At 41.5% G+C, this 15,466-nt stretch overlaps 1 protein-coding gene across 1 annotated transcript in view; it reads left to right on the forward strand.

The window, feature by feature from the left end:
• Window positions 1-15,466, forward strand: part of TPRG1 (tumor protein p63 regulated 1) — a 154,629-nt gene that overhangs the window by 50,065 nt on the left and 89,098 nt on the right. The window contains exon 3 of the mRNA XM_075555626.1: window positions 6,886-7,062. Within this exon, the coding sequence (XP_075411741.1) occupies window positions 6,886-7,062 (177 nt within the window). The remainder of the gene's footprint in view (window positions 1-6,885; window positions 7,063-15,466) is intronic.

A 15,466-nucleotide genomic window follows, 5' to 3' on the forward strand; every position in this document is an offset into this window, starting at 1 on the left:
CCTTGGATTTGCTAACTCTTGAGCCTTCATCTGGGGAGCACATGTATTTTGGACATGGTATCAGGAGGGATGGATTCATTTGAATTGAGGTGCTGGGGAAGGTGGAAAGGATAAGCTGATCTGTATTGGAAGAAGTAAGGATGGAGTGCTCCTTAGAGGCAAAGATGGGAAGACTCTCTTGCCTACTTTGGACATATTGTCAGAAGAGATCAGTCGTGGAGAATGACGTAATGTTTGGTAAAGTGGAGGGGCCCTCAACGAGAGCAATGGATACAGTCGCCATCAATGGATTCAGGCATAGGAGCCATTGTGAGGACAGGACAGGGTCATGCAGTATTTCATTCTGCTGTACAAAGGGTCACTGTGGGTGACAGCCAATTCTATGGCACCTGACAATAATGACAACATCAGGAGAGACCAGTTCCTAGAGAAGGACACCAAGCTTGATAAAGTAGAGGGTCATTAACAAAGAGAAAGACTCAAGAGATGGATTAGCTTGGTGGTCACAACTGTGGGCTCAAATGTAGCAACAGCTGGGCGGATGGTGCAGGTCCAAGCAGTGTTTTGTGTTGTTGTACAGAAACTTGTTATGAATTGGAACTTATTTGAGAGTGTCTAACAACTGCAATCATAACAATATGTGCTAAGTCATAGTAACTACAGTATCTATCCCTATACACTTTAAGTCACGTCAGCATGCTATAATCATACGCAACCAGGTAAACAAATTCTCCTTAAAGAGTCATAATTTTTGTGGGTGGGACCCTAATTCTTTAAGGCAATTCCATTTAAGTGATTTTCATCTACAGAGGATGCAAGCACTTCCAGTTTCTCTAAAAAGTTATTTTGTTCATGGCCCTGTAGGATGGTTTCCTCTGATTAAAATGCATCCCCCAGCCTCCTGCTCACCTCTCAAACTCTGCTCATCCATCACGTGGCCCCTCGACCTTACTGTATTTTCTTGGTGGGTTTGAAAACTCAGTAGAAGAGCGAAATGGTGTCCTTAGGTAGCACAAAGGGGCAAGCAACCAACTCTTTCTCAAAACATGGCCGCTTGAACCCAGTCAGAAGCTCCACAGAAGACCAGTCTGGCGATGTGCTTCTGAAAGCCCACAGCCTTGACCAAACCAACTCTGCACCTCGGGAATCACTGAGAATGAAATGAACTTGACAGCTACCAAGAACAAAAGAGCAACTGGTTCACGAAGAACTCTGATGCCAGAGGTGAATCCTCCGTTCTAGGACATCTGGCTGGGTGACTTTGGACAGGTTCATAACCTCTTTCTGCTTTAGTCCATCGGCTATAAAACGAAGTTAAGGACATTACTTTGCATCCCATCTTGCTGTCACCCTAAATGAAGTCATCCAAATGAAACACTCAGGGCAGAAGCACATGCGAAGTAAACCTTAAGTGGATGTCAGCCATGAGTCTCCTGCGTTACCATTCCGTGCCGTGTGCACTGCCATCTAATAGATCATCACGCTACACCGTCATTCCTGACTACTGATGGCCCCTTCTTCTCTTTACGGACAGGAATCCTCAGACAGGGCTCTACAGTCTCATCTCCTATGTAATGTCTAAAACCTAGGTTTGGTCCCTACCAGTGCTTGTAGATTAAAAGGAGAGATTTCATTCGCTTCCTAATGGATGGTCAATTGGTAAATGGGAAAATTCAAGGGCCTAAAGTTAACTGTGTCTTCAATGAGTCCTGGCTATATTAATTCGGATGAGTAAAACTTCTGAATCACAGCTCCCATATCTGTGCTTATCCTAATTGTTTGGTGAGGATTCAAAGCAGCAATTTGTGTATAGTATCAGGCACAGTACTCCACCCAGAGAGGACCCTCAAGAAGTGGACATTCCTGTGTTAACTCCAAGTGATGAGCAAAACTATTCTTCAGCTGTGTGTGCAGATCTCAGAAGCTTCAGACGCAGCATATGCCAGATGCAGCCGAGTCCCGAATTTTACTTGGAAGCAGACGAAAAAAGCCAATATTTGAGCAACATGTAGCTTTTCTATCTCTCTCTCCCACCACCTCCCTCACCTCTATCTATTTCTAGGTCAATATACATTTCAATGTAAAAATATATTTTGCATATACTTGTATTCACAACTAGTACTAAGTGTTGCTTGCTTTTATTATAATTTTAAAAACCCTCAAACTGCTTTTCTGAGAGAAACATTGTCTTTTCTTATTTATGCACGGGTACTGTATTTTCTGCATTTAACTAGCGCAGTATGAAACTCGCGTCAGACTTTCCTTCAGGAGAAACATAGTCTTTCTAGATAAATGGTTGTTTCCAGCTTGTTCGTACCAGGGTTTCGAGGGACCCAGCAGCCTAGAGAGACACTGCGGTGGCCTAGTGGGCTGCATATTCGGTCCCTAACCACCCGGTCAGCAGTTGGAACGCACCAGCAGCTACTCCGGAGAAAGATGGGCCCCTGCTCCTGAAATGATTTCCAGTCTCAGAAACCCACAAAGGCGGGTCGACTCTCCTACAGGGTCACTGAGTAAGAATCAACTTCTTAGGTCTACCTGAGAGCAGGTGACGATTCCAAAACTGCAGAAGAAATAAAGAGATGCTCCCGAGTGCGTCCTTTGTTGGTGTTCTAAAGAAGCAGCGCTGCTTCTCCAACGCTGGCATGTTTACAAAGAGCAGCATATGAAGTCTTCTTCAAGCGCGCCAAATGCCTGGAGTGCTTTCCCCCACCTTTGTGGGCAGAGGATTGAAAACCCAGAGACCCAAATTCTGCTGATGTGACCGGATGCCATCCTCACCAGTCTCATCACAATTTGGGTGCCAAATAGCCTCTGCCCTGTATCCTTTTGCCTCGCATCTTCTTAGAGGACTGTGGACCTGATGCCAGGGGCTTGGATGGAGAGCAAATATTTTGGGAATGATGAGGGCAACAAATGTGCCTTACACAATTGATGTGTGTATGGATTGTGAGAGGAGTTGTATGAGCCCCTAATAAAATGATTTATAAAAGAAAACAAAATGAGTGGTTTCCACAATCTGCAGGGCTGCTGGTGGTAGCCATGCCAATTCTGACTCGTGACTCGTCTTCACGTGTGCAAAGGAGAACTGCTCCCTATGGTTTCTAGGGTCTAATCTATATAGAAGTGGGTTACCCTATCTTTCTCCCTGGGGCTGCTGGAGGGTTTGAACCATTGGCCTTTTAGTTAGGAGCCAAGTACTTAGCCACTGGGCCCACAGGCCCTTTCAGTTAGGAGTTGAATGTTGAACCATTTGTTCTATCCTGGCACTGACTCCCTCTCTCTCTGCAAGTGGGGGGTAGGGCAGTGGGAGACAACGAACCCACAGAGGTCAAGTCAGAAGTCTGAGAAACAGGGGAGCCTGGGGACATTGGATTTTTGTTTTGTTTTATTAGAATGTGCTGAACTGCTATCTCAAGCATGGGCAGTTTGAACCCGCAGCAGGATTGTGCATAAAAGATCTGGTCTGCTTGTTTCCAGATTGCAACCAGGACAACCCTATTGGGTCACCAAGAATCGAAGTGGCTGGACCACAGTGGATGTGTGTGTGTGTGTGTGTGTGTGTGTGTGTGTGTGCGTGCTCACTTTAATGGGCCTGAGTAACTGAAGGATTAAAACCAGAATGCATGTGGACTCTTATCTAAAAGTTTTATAAGTCTCCACTTAACTCAGGGGGAGAGAAATTGCCTTGCTTCAATACCATACATTTTTCATCTGTTTGTATTTGAAGAGCAAATCCAAATTGGATTCTCTTCAGAGGCTGGACCCCAGTGGTGCTCAGGGAATGTGTGTGGAATGAATGATTCAGCCGCTCCTCCTGGGGTGCAGATCGCTGGCTTCTCTTCCCAGGGCGATGTGGTGCTGTAGCAGCCAAGAGACGTGATGGAGCTGCAAGGAGAGGACTTGTAAAGGGTGGAGTCATTATTATTGGGGAAGATGCTGCTACTGAACGTGTGTGTGTATGTGTGCGTGTGAGAGAGAGAAAAAAATCAAAAATAATATTAGAAGAAAAACATTTTTTAAAGGTTTCGTATTAAAAATGGGTCTGACAAGCCTTGAAAAATAACTGAAAGTATTTGGGGCGTGGGACTGGGAAAGCATCTGGGATGGTTTTATTCACTGGCTGGGGATCCTGCTAAACGGCACTGACAGTCGGCCTGCTATTGCTGGTTCGCTGTTGCCCTCTGCTGGCAAGCTGCTGTCATTCCAGGAAACGGCCGTTCTCGCTGTGAGAAGGTTCTCCAGGTCCTTTCCCTCTCCTGTGGGACAGCGGTGGTGGAGCTGAGGAACAAGGGGGCTAAAGAGCAGGTGTGGCTAATGCTGTGCACAGGGACTTTAGCATTCACAACTCAGGGTGTGGCTCTTTCGTTCCCGCTATCATTCTGGATCCTGCTCATTGCCGAGACCCTCTTCTCTCTGGGGCTCTGTGCTGTGCTGGACTGAGACCCAGACTCTTCCCTTGAAAGGCTCTTCCAAATATGGGGATGAGCAGGGAGTAGCTGTAGGGACTAAGCCCAGATGAGAGTGTGTGTGTTGAAAAGAAAGAAACGTAGAGGGGAGAAAACACGGTGAAGTTAAGGTTCTATGAAATAGCATTTAATTTTGGACTTGAAGGTTAATTAAAATATCTATATCTATCTATATATATGTATTTATATTTCTAAAAATTTATGATATATATACACAATAAAAGTAGAACATATATATTAAATATTTTAAAAATATTTCTTGCAATTAAAAACATACAATGAAGTAAAAGTTGATGTCCTACCACCCAGAATGATCCATATGAATATTTGACCTGTATATTTTCATTGCGCCTGCAAATGGGAAGCTATGGAAGGAAATAGTTTGCTTTCCACATTTTCTCACTGACTGTCATGATATGCTTTTTTACATGAAGTTACTGATTAGTGTTTGGAAGAACTCTGTGTGCTGGGATTCACTTTATTTTATAAAATGAAGGACAGAATTGCCTGAGCAACAGAAACCAAGGCATACAGATTACCAAGCTCACAGATTGCTCAGGCTTTACTAATTTTTTTCAAGAAAGTTTTTATTGTTTTTTTAATTTATTCTACACAGCTTATGACTTCAACTTTGGAGTCATAAGCTGTGTAGAAACTGGCTCACTCTCCATGGAGTTTACAATACCAGAGACGTGTAGATGAGAGTTACACAATTAGCGGTACAATGGAATGAGTGTCATGAACAATGTAGGTGTACATTAGAGAGAAAAGAAGGTGGCAGACAGGTCTAGGAGCGTGTCTGAAGTAAGGAGTGATCGAGCTTAGCATTGACTGGACATTGACTTGGTGAACATTTGAAAGGATGTGGCTAAGAGGCATGCCAACGTCCCTATAATAGGAGGGGAGGATTGAATTCAAGTCAGAGACAGAAGTTCCAGGAGAATGTGCTGCAGGAAGATGCCTGTGGCTCAGGTAGAGTAGACTGTGGTGCAGGTAGACTGCCTGTGGTGAGCTGAAAGAAGTCAGCCGGCCCCCAGCCTGAAGAGCCTTTTCAAGCAGGTTAGAAATTTGTGCCATTTCTCATAAGTGCCACTGATTATGCAGACATGAATTATCTATTAAGACACATATGATCCTTTCCACTTGTTAGGGAAGGCAAACTAAACCTTATACTAAAAACCTTCTAATGCAAGTTGGGAAGAGCTATGTCTTATAGGCACTGACAGACAGACAGTCAAAATGTTGTGGGAGAGAGGAAGTGACGAACCATCCAAACTCCTTTTAACCGGAAGTCATTGTTTTGATCCTCTTTTGTTTTGTTGGGGAATTTCTTAACTTTAGACTGGATTTTCCATGCGTGTCCTGAAAGACGCTGATGTTTGAAACAAGTTAGTTCAGCAAGCTCTTATACAGTGTTTGCTTTGTGCTTAGTTCATGTATTTCCTCCCTCAACCAGTCCAATTATCTTTCTATCATGGAAATGCTGTGTGATGAGCTTAGAATAATGGTGTCAAACAAACACAAACAAAACCGACAACAATGAGTGCATATAACATAGAAAAACCTCTGCTGAAACGAAAGCGGAAAATATCTTTGTAATAGGATAGAATGATTAAATTGTATACTATGTGAAATGTGTGCCAATAAAACTATTTAAAACAACAATAAAAAAGAATAGTGGTGTCTTGGGAGTAGGTGATCTATGTCCAAACCCTCGTTTTACCGCCTGTCAGCAATGCGACCTGTGGAGATCAGCAGACACTAAATGTAATGAGCCAAGGTTGTGAGGCCATCTTCAGGAGAAAGATGAGGCTATTGTCTCTTGAAACATTCACAAAGTGACATGGGATAAGTACAGAGGAATGAGTCAAGAGTGGCCTTGGACAACGATGGTACTCCATCACATTTTCCTAGAGAATTGGAATTGGAAGGACAGGGATCATGTGACTGCCGACATGATCAGTGTCTGGTGCTCCCTAAAGGATTGCCAGCCAAGAAGAACCCTCTATTACCCTGTGGTCCTAAAGTCTTTCCTTGTGACATTCTACTCTCCCTCCGGCCTTCGCCACAGGGTTAGGCTGACGGGCTGCAGTAGATATTCCCCAGTCCTCCCTGTGTCCGCGGCAATCAGACTTCACTCCGTTTGGCATTCTGTCCCACTGCCAGCGAGTTGATGTCAACTTAAAGTGACTCTCTCTTAGGTTTTGGAGGCTCTAAGTCTGTACGGGAGCGGCCAGTCTTAGTTTTCTCCCACACTGTTAGGTGTGAACTGCCCGACTTGCAATTAGCAACCCAGTGAGACTCAAGACAGAATACCACCAGGCTCTGTTCCTTTTGGGGTCAGGAGAGACATTTGAGGGGATGCCATTTTCTTGACCATGCCATCAATCTTTCTTCTGTGTGATTATCCCTACAGGATAGACCACTGGAACAACGAGAAGGAGAGGATTGTGCTGGTCACCGACACGACTCTCTTCATCTGCAAATATGACTTCATCATGCTTAGCTGTGTGCAGATGCAGCGCATCCCACTGAGCTCTATCTGTCGCATCTGCCTGGGCAAGTTTACCTTCCCAGGGATATCACTGGACAAGTGAGTCTCATGTTTTAGACTTGGGGGAGATATGGGGAAAGAACCATGGAACTCAGCTCAGTTCTGTTAGCTGGGAGAGCAGTGAAGTCCCATGCTGTAATTCGTCAGTCGCCGAGTCCCTCCTCTGTTGAGCAGCGGAGCTGTACATTTGTACAATCATAATAGAAGGTGACAAAGGGAAGCCCATCTGGGGTGGCAGGGAATTTGGAAAGCTTGCCTGGGGGGAACTATTTAATGCTTCTTCAGTAGGAGCAAGCCAAGGGCCCATGGTGGTGTAACGGTTAAGTTCTCGGCTGCTAACTAGGAGGTCCGTGGTTCCCCAGTGGCTCAGAGAGAAAAGACCAAGCCGCCTGCTTCTTTTGGATGGCAATGCGAGAACTCTATGGGGCAGTTCGCTCTCTTCCATTCTCTAGGCTGGCTATGCCTCGGAATAGATCAGAAGGTGAAAAATAACCACAGTAGGAGTTTGCCAAAAATAGAGAATCAGAACCTGACGGGCAGGAGAACAGCAGCGCCAGAGGAGTGGAGATCGAGAAAGGATCGAGCGGCAGGGAACTGCCATTGCCCTGTAAAGCTAAGCGGCTGCTCTCTAGTCAATGCCGACTCATGGAGACCTCATGTGCGTCCAGAGTAGGTCTTCCAGAAGTAAATCACTGGACCTTTCTCCCAGGCATCTCTAGGTAGACTCAAACCTCCAACGTCTGGGTGAGCAAAGGAATGAGTTGAGAGTACAAGGCTTTTTTTGGTTAATTCGTTCTTCTCTTTGAAGTCTTCTTGGAAATTGAATGAGGGCCAACTGTTTCGGAGATATTTAGAGTTACAAAGATGCGTTAGTCTGGGTACCTTAGAGAAACAAATCCACAGAAAATCATAAGTATATAAGAGACAGTTTTATATAAAGGGTAAGTGTACATTAAGAATGCATCCCAACCCAGTGCTGTCCAAGCCCAGAAGTCCAACATTAGCCCATATGTCTAATATCGATCTACAAAGTCCTCAAACTCCCAGAACACACACTATGGCGCCGACTGCAGGAGGAAAGTTGAGTCAGTGAACGTGTAAGCATCTCAGTGCTGGCAAGGGTCTCCAGCACCCAGGGCTGCATCAGGGGAGGTCCATGTGGCTTCTCCTCGGGAATGTCTTGCAGGAAATAGGCTTTGCCAGCTGAAGCAGGGAACTGCCTAAGGCAGCTGCACCCTGGTCTGACCATCACCAAGCAAGAGACCCGAGAACTCAAAAGGCGAGGCTCACGGAGCCAGTTATCTCTCTGCCCTTCAATTAACTCCACATGTTTATCGGCCAGATTGACACAATAAACCTTAACTATCTCAAAAGATAGCTCTCATCTCTGTAGTGGAGGGTCACTGAATGGAGTAATGTATTTAATGTTATCGTCTTGGCATGACTGACTTTCTTACACAATTAAGGCCGGGTGCAGAGTGACAGCAGTCTGCTCTGGGCTGGAGTATTCTAATTGAGCTCTTGGAGGTTGGGTACCATAATCTTTGTTCTTAAGTCACCGCACCTAGGGCCTACCCCACAGCAAAAACTCTCAAGTCTCCCTAAACAACAGGAACATTATATATTGATAACTCAGTGCCATTGGTTGATTCTGACTCATAGCGATCTTATAGGACAGGGTAGAAGTGGCCCTGTGAGCTCCCAAGACTGAAACTCTCTACAGGAAAAGAACAACCCCCTATCGGCCCCCTGCCCCTTTTTTCCCCTGAAGAGCAGCTGGTTGTTTTGAATTACTGACCTGACAGTTAGCAGCCTGACTCGTAACTGCTGTACCTCCAGGGCTCCTTGTTTTGATAAAGTGGTTAGTTTTTCTCACCTAAAAGCTTCAAGGACTTATTTTTTATTTATTCTCTTGTCTTTCTTATTTTTAGCATTAAAAAATTACTCTCTCATAGACTTATGTTTTTTATTTATGATTTTTATGGATGCAAGACGTAATCAATTGAGTTATGTCATTTACCTTTTGAACTAATGGGTTTCACTGGGTCAGTAATCATGCACCCTGGAAAATATATTTAAATGATACCAAAGAATGTTTACTTTTAATAAGTGTTTGTCAACACAGACCTTCTCATTTCCTTAGGATTCTCCCCGCAGGTGATACTCAGCAGTTTATTGTGTAGTTCCCCCTTACCCCCCCAAAATACTATATAAATATGTAAAAACAAAAATGTCTGTGTATATATATATGTATATGCATGCTTAAATATATGTGTACTCACACACATATGCAACATATTATTTTTTGCAATGGAAACTCATATCATTTATAATTGTAGCCCATGAGGGTTAAGAACTCAACTACTTTCTCAAAGATTGGCGGTTCAAAACCACCCAGGAGCACTTCGGAGGACACGCCAGGTGATCATGATTATCTTCCAAAAAACCACAACCTTGAAGACTCTAAAGAGCAGGTCTACTCTGTCGGAACATAATGGGTCAACATGAGTCAGAAACAACTTGATAGCAAATAACAATAACAGGTCAATCTCTCCCTTATTAATAGTGCAGAATATTCCCGTTGGAGCCATAATCTAGTTACTCAAAAACCCATTGATAGACATTTGCTTTTATCCTTTACTATCATAATGTGACCATGATATCTTTGCACATATGGCCTTCCCCCCATAAATACACATGTGATGTCAATTTCCCAAAGTAGAATTATTAGATCAGACATAATGTGCATTTTATAAGGTAAATATTTCCAAATTGTCTTCTAAGCAGCTGATCTATCCTAGGTGGAGAGGGCCACAGGAGCATAGATGGAGATTCTCAGACCAATTTGTTTGCTCCAGTGTCTGTTTCCATGCACTCTCACCAATATGATAAAGAACCAAACTCACAGCCATTCTGTCAGTTCTGTGTCATCGCGATCCTATCGGATCGAACAGAACTGCTCCTGTGGGTTTCCGAGACTGACACTCCTTCAGGGAGCAGAAAGCCTCATCTTTCTCCTGTAGAGCAGCTGGTGGTTTCAAACTGCTGACCTTGCGATTAGCAGCCCAAGGCATAATCTACTATGCCACCAGGGCGCCCACCTCTCACAATGGGGCACATTACAGTTTATTTTTGTCTTTCTTTTTTAGTTGTACTTTTCTTTGCTAGTGAGGCAGGTTAAAGAAAGGTGCATATTGTCTTAGTGTTTGTTTGCATTATTACAACTTAAAGGACATATTTTTCTTATGTTAGAAAGTCATTTGAATTCCTTTTCTGTAACCCACTGTTTATATATATAGCAATTTCAATTGGTATGTTAAAATTCTCCTTAGGGACTCTTTTACATATCAAACAATTTGATACCTGATCTGCCACATGCAGTGCAAATATCCCCCCCCCCCCCTAGTTTTTCTGCTCTTTTGACATTTTAATGATGTTTTAAAACATGTGAAAACATTTTTGATTTTTAGGTTGTCAAATGGATTAGTCTAAGGAGTTCTAGTGGTGTTGTAGGATAAGGGATGGGCTGTAAAGTACAAGGTTGATGGTTCAAGCCCACCCACAACTCCATGGAGAAAGACATAGCTGTCTGCCTCTGTAAAGGTTGATTCTCAATGTTCTCAATAGCTCTGCCCTAGACTTTGGGGCTATGGCATTGGGTATGGATTTGGGTGTGATCATGGCTTTTGAGTTTCTGTTTTATTTAAAAATACTGTTTTCACACTGAAATTGTAAGTTTGTAGTTTTTCTTCTAGTATTTGTCTAATTTTATTTTTAAAAGTTTCATTTATGTTAAATGTAGCATTTACTTTGAGAAAGGAACACAATTGGAGTAAATAAGCTATCAGCTTCAATTTTTACCAAGATGTCACGTTAGAAAAAAAAGATGTCAGGTTAGATGTTTGAACATAATTGATTTAATATTTCATCTTTCCTAATTTGCTTGATAAGCAATTTTATCCTATATCAAACTGCCATGTTTACTTACAGCTACTTTTGGGTTCTCCATATACCTCTATATATCGTTCATTCAAATACAAACCCTCCATCATAACCTTCTATTATGTTCTAATCAATGGTAGGGTAACTCCCCTTTCACTAATCTTTTTAAAAATGTAGATGCTTATATAATCATTTATTTTTTCATCAGCTTTGCTCATTTATAAATCCTGTGTTCCTTATTGTTGTTTGCTGTTAGGGAGCCATAGAGATGTTTCCCGCTGAGTCGGCTCCGACCCATAGCAACCCTCTGCCCGACAGAAGGAAACACTGCTCATTGTGCACCGGCCTCACAATTGTTCTTATGCTTCATTGTTGCAGACAGTGTCAGTCTGTCTCCTTGAAAGCTTTCCTCTTTTCACTGGCCCTTTGCATTAGCAAACAGCATGACCTTCTCCAGGGACTGGTCTCTCCTGACAACATGTCCAAAGTATGTTAGGTGAAATCTTGCCATCCTTGCTCTTAGGAGCACTCTGGACATACTTCTTCCAACACAGATCAGTTTGTCCTTTTAGCAGTTCGTGGTTCAGAATATTCTGTTCAAGCAGCAGGATTCAAATGTATCGATACTTCTGTAGTCAGCAGCTTCAAATCACCAGCTTCCCTGTGGGAGAAAGATGAGACCTTCTACATCTGCAAAGAGCTCCAGCCTCCGAAAGTCCAAGGGCATTTCCACATTCTTCGTATAAGCTGGCTTCTCCAATGATTTGCTCAGCATACAGATTGAGAAAATATGGCGAAAAGTTACAAAGAACCCCAGTGTGCACCTTTCCTGATCTTTAAAGCTTACAGTATTGGCTTGCTCCTTCCACACAACTGCTTCTTGATCCTTGTAAACGCCCCATCTGAGCACCAGGAACTGCCGAGCTTGCTTTTCAAAGTCTGGCCATGGTGATTCTATGGAGCACTCTGGTTGTTCTTCCTGGGAGACACAGGTGTTTGTTCTTCTGGCAGCCCTTGAACTTTCAGTATCCTTTCCCACACCGTCATTCAAATGCACCGATTCCTCTGAAGTCTTCCTGACTCACTCACCCTCTTTCACATGCGTATGAGGTGAATGATAGTATCATTCATCGCTTGTGTCAGACAGAGCGTAGTCTTGAAATTCAAGACATGAAATGAAATATTTTTGGGCAAATCTGTTATACAAGATCTCTTTATAGGGTTAAAGAGTGAAAATATGACTTTTATATGACTATTTTTAAACTTACTGCCATTGAATTAATGCTGACTCTTACAACCCCCAGTGGGTTTCCGAGACTGTAACTGTTTAGAAGAGTAGAAAGCCCAGTCTTTCTCCTGAGGAGGCGCTGGCGGTTTTGAACTGCTGACCATGTGAATCAAAGACCAACTTGTAACCACAACACCAGGGCTCTATATAGTATGTCTTCTTCATACATATACTTTATATTTTTCTTATGTTTTTTCTTATTTTCTTGTCTTCGTTTCAAGTGCTTTTCTTATAGGGTCTTATTTGATCTATTATAATAAAAATATTTTAATTGGAATTTAGTCTAGTAATACCTACTTGATGTGTTTGGAGTTAAGTCAATCTGTTATTTATTATTTTTATTTTCCTCCTTTTTAGTATTAGTCTAGTAATACTTTCGTAATGTGTTTGGAGTTAAGTCAACCTGTTATTTATTTTTTGTTTCCCTTCCTTTTAAAAATTAATCATATAATCATATATCCTATCATTCCATGGTTCAATCACATCAAGCAGAATTATACAATTGCTACAAAAATCAGTTTCCAAACATTCTTTTTCTACCTAGACTCTTTGACATCATCTCCCCCTAGTATTCATCCAAATTCTTTTTTCATGTGGCCATTGCTTTTTGACTATAACTCTATATATTTTGGGATCATGCTTTCCTTAATCTCAGCTCTGTGGATATTTTTGCAAGAAGGATTATTTTTTTGGAGGGGCTGTTCTGTACGTGACAGGATGGTTAGCAGTATTGGGCATCTACCCAGTGAATGCCAATAACCCCTTCACTGCCATGGGCAATGATAATGTCCGCCTACAGTGCCCAAGAGCTTAAAGGACCCAAATCACCCATAGTTCATTGAATTGCTATTACTCTGTGTGCTCTCAGAATTTTGCCTTTTCTTTAGTTTTATGAACTTTGATTATGATTTGGCTACATATGCTTTTGTTCATGTCTAGTTTTGGTTTGATAAACTTCTTCAATGCATACATTTGGGGCTTTTGTTCATTATTCAAACTATTTTTCCCTTGGATTATTTTCTGTCTTTCAAATTTTTTGGACTTCAATTACATACATGTATGGTAGATGTTCTGGTAATGTCCCATAGATCTCTGAGGTTGTTTTATGTTTTTATTCTTCCAATTGTTTCTGTGATTTATCATTAATTTAGATAATTTCTTTTGATCCATTTCTATATATTTTTCCTTCTATGAAATCCATCAGTAAAACTTTAAATCTCTAACATTAGACTTTTTGCCCAAACTTTTAATTTAGTTTACTTTGATGTTTTGTGTTTCTTTTATGAGGCTTTAACATATAAATGTATATATATGTTTTTATTTATTTATCCTTCATGAATGTAGTTTCCTTTACTACAGTATTACAAAATTGCTTTAATATTATTTCCACCATTTGAATTATTTCAGGATTGCTCTGTTGACTTTTCTTCTTGAGCCATATTTGCTGGTTAATTTGTTTTGTACGTAAAGTAGCTTGAGATTGATATCTAGGCATTACAGGAATCTTATGTCAGTTATTTTACTCCAAATAAGCGCGTCTCCCTCCCTTGCTTTTTAAGCAATTTAAGTATTTGCATACAGACGATCACACCTGAAATAAATGGAAACATCTCTCAGTTCCATTATGTTTGCAAGGCTGCACTGTGAGTTTACACCCTTGTGCATGAGTTGTTTAGTAGTCAGCATAGGCTTGGGCAGAAACAATGTCGTATTGGCCTTCTTTTTGCTAGCTGTATTGTTTCTACAATCCCCCTCTCATTTCTGGTAGCTATAGTTGTCCTAATTTAGAGCATCATTATGCTGGAGGACAATGCATTTTTTCTCTCTGCATCAGCTCTTCCCTTCATGCCATGAACACAACTGGCCCTCAGTCTAAAGCTGCAAACAACACAAAGAAGAAAAAAAAAACAGGAAAAAAATCACCCAGTGAATTCATTTCAAAACTCAGCTCCTCTCCAAAATCTGCCTGCCTTTGTTCTCTTGTCATAAACCTGTAGGTGTGCACACATGTGCACATATTTGATTGTTTGTTTTAGTTTTTAGTGTTCTAGCTGTCATCTTCAGAAAGGAGCCTAGTGGTGCTGTCAGGTAGGCACCGGGCTGCTCGTGAGAGATGAGGGTCTCTGTTCTGCACAGATGTGCATCCTCGGAAATTCACTATCAGGTCATTATGAGTCAGAATCAACCTGAGGCCAGTGGATCTGGGGGGTTGTCATCAGAAGATGGTCAGTGGGGAATCTCTGCCTTTGTCAGATTGTGTTATGTGCTCTGATATAGTATCTTTGGGAATGATTTTATCTCTACTTTTTTTTTTCTTAGATTTAGTTGGTGAATTATATTACACTTTCCCCAATATTGAAATATCTTTGGCACTTCCATGGTACAAATCACAGAATTAGTATCATTATTGAGTAGACTACTGTATAATAATTAAGAATAATGATAGGGATTTTGCATTCATACAAGCTTAAGTGATACCATTTTTTGTTATTTAAAAACCTTCCTTTGCAGGTTTTGGGAACATTGTTAGATCATTTTCTTTAAAAATAAAACTTTCTATTTCTCTGTAGTGATTTTACCAGACAGAGAATTGGCTCTCCCCTTAGATGACTGGGAGAGTTCCCCTGGGACGATGCCTGGGTCCAGTGCTTCTGAAGGAGGGTTCCATTAGGACTTTTTCCGTTTTCTCGATGATGGTGGGACATTTAGATTTTCCTGGTTTATGGTGAGTTTCTATGATTTATGGTTTCATAGAAAATCATTTCATCCCACTCAGGTTTTAAGGTGTTACTGGATTGATCAAATGAAGAAACGAGGCCATTAAAATAATAATTCCTCTATTTACATATATTTTGTTCTGCTTTTTGTAAGTTCTTTACATGGAAAATGTATTTATTGTTAAATTGCTAGGTATATACATTTTGTGGCTGATAAATTTTCTTTAATGATACTTTCACAGTGTCCCACTGATATACAATAGTATTTAATTTTTATATTTAATATATCCTGCTCAGTGTCAGATTACCTTGTCCTTCCCAGCTAATCTGTGGTGGACATTCTCACAGGTGTTTACAACATCAAAGATTCTGCTTCTAGGATTTTCTGTTAACTCTTTCTCTCTCAACCCCATTGCATCTTCTGACAGAATTAAAACCTCTTCTCAATTTTTCAGTTCTTGACAGGGTTCTATAGCACCCACTGGCAGTGAACAGT

Source organism: Tenrec ecaudatus, chromosome 8 (assembly GCF_050624435.1).
Source record: "Tenrec ecaudatus isolate mTenEca1 chromosome 8, mTenEca1.hap1, whole genome shotgun sequence".
Taxonomy (NCBI): domain Eukaryota; kingdom Metazoa; phylum Chordata; class Mammalia; order Afrosoricida; family Tenrecidae; genus Tenrec; species Tenrec ecaudatus.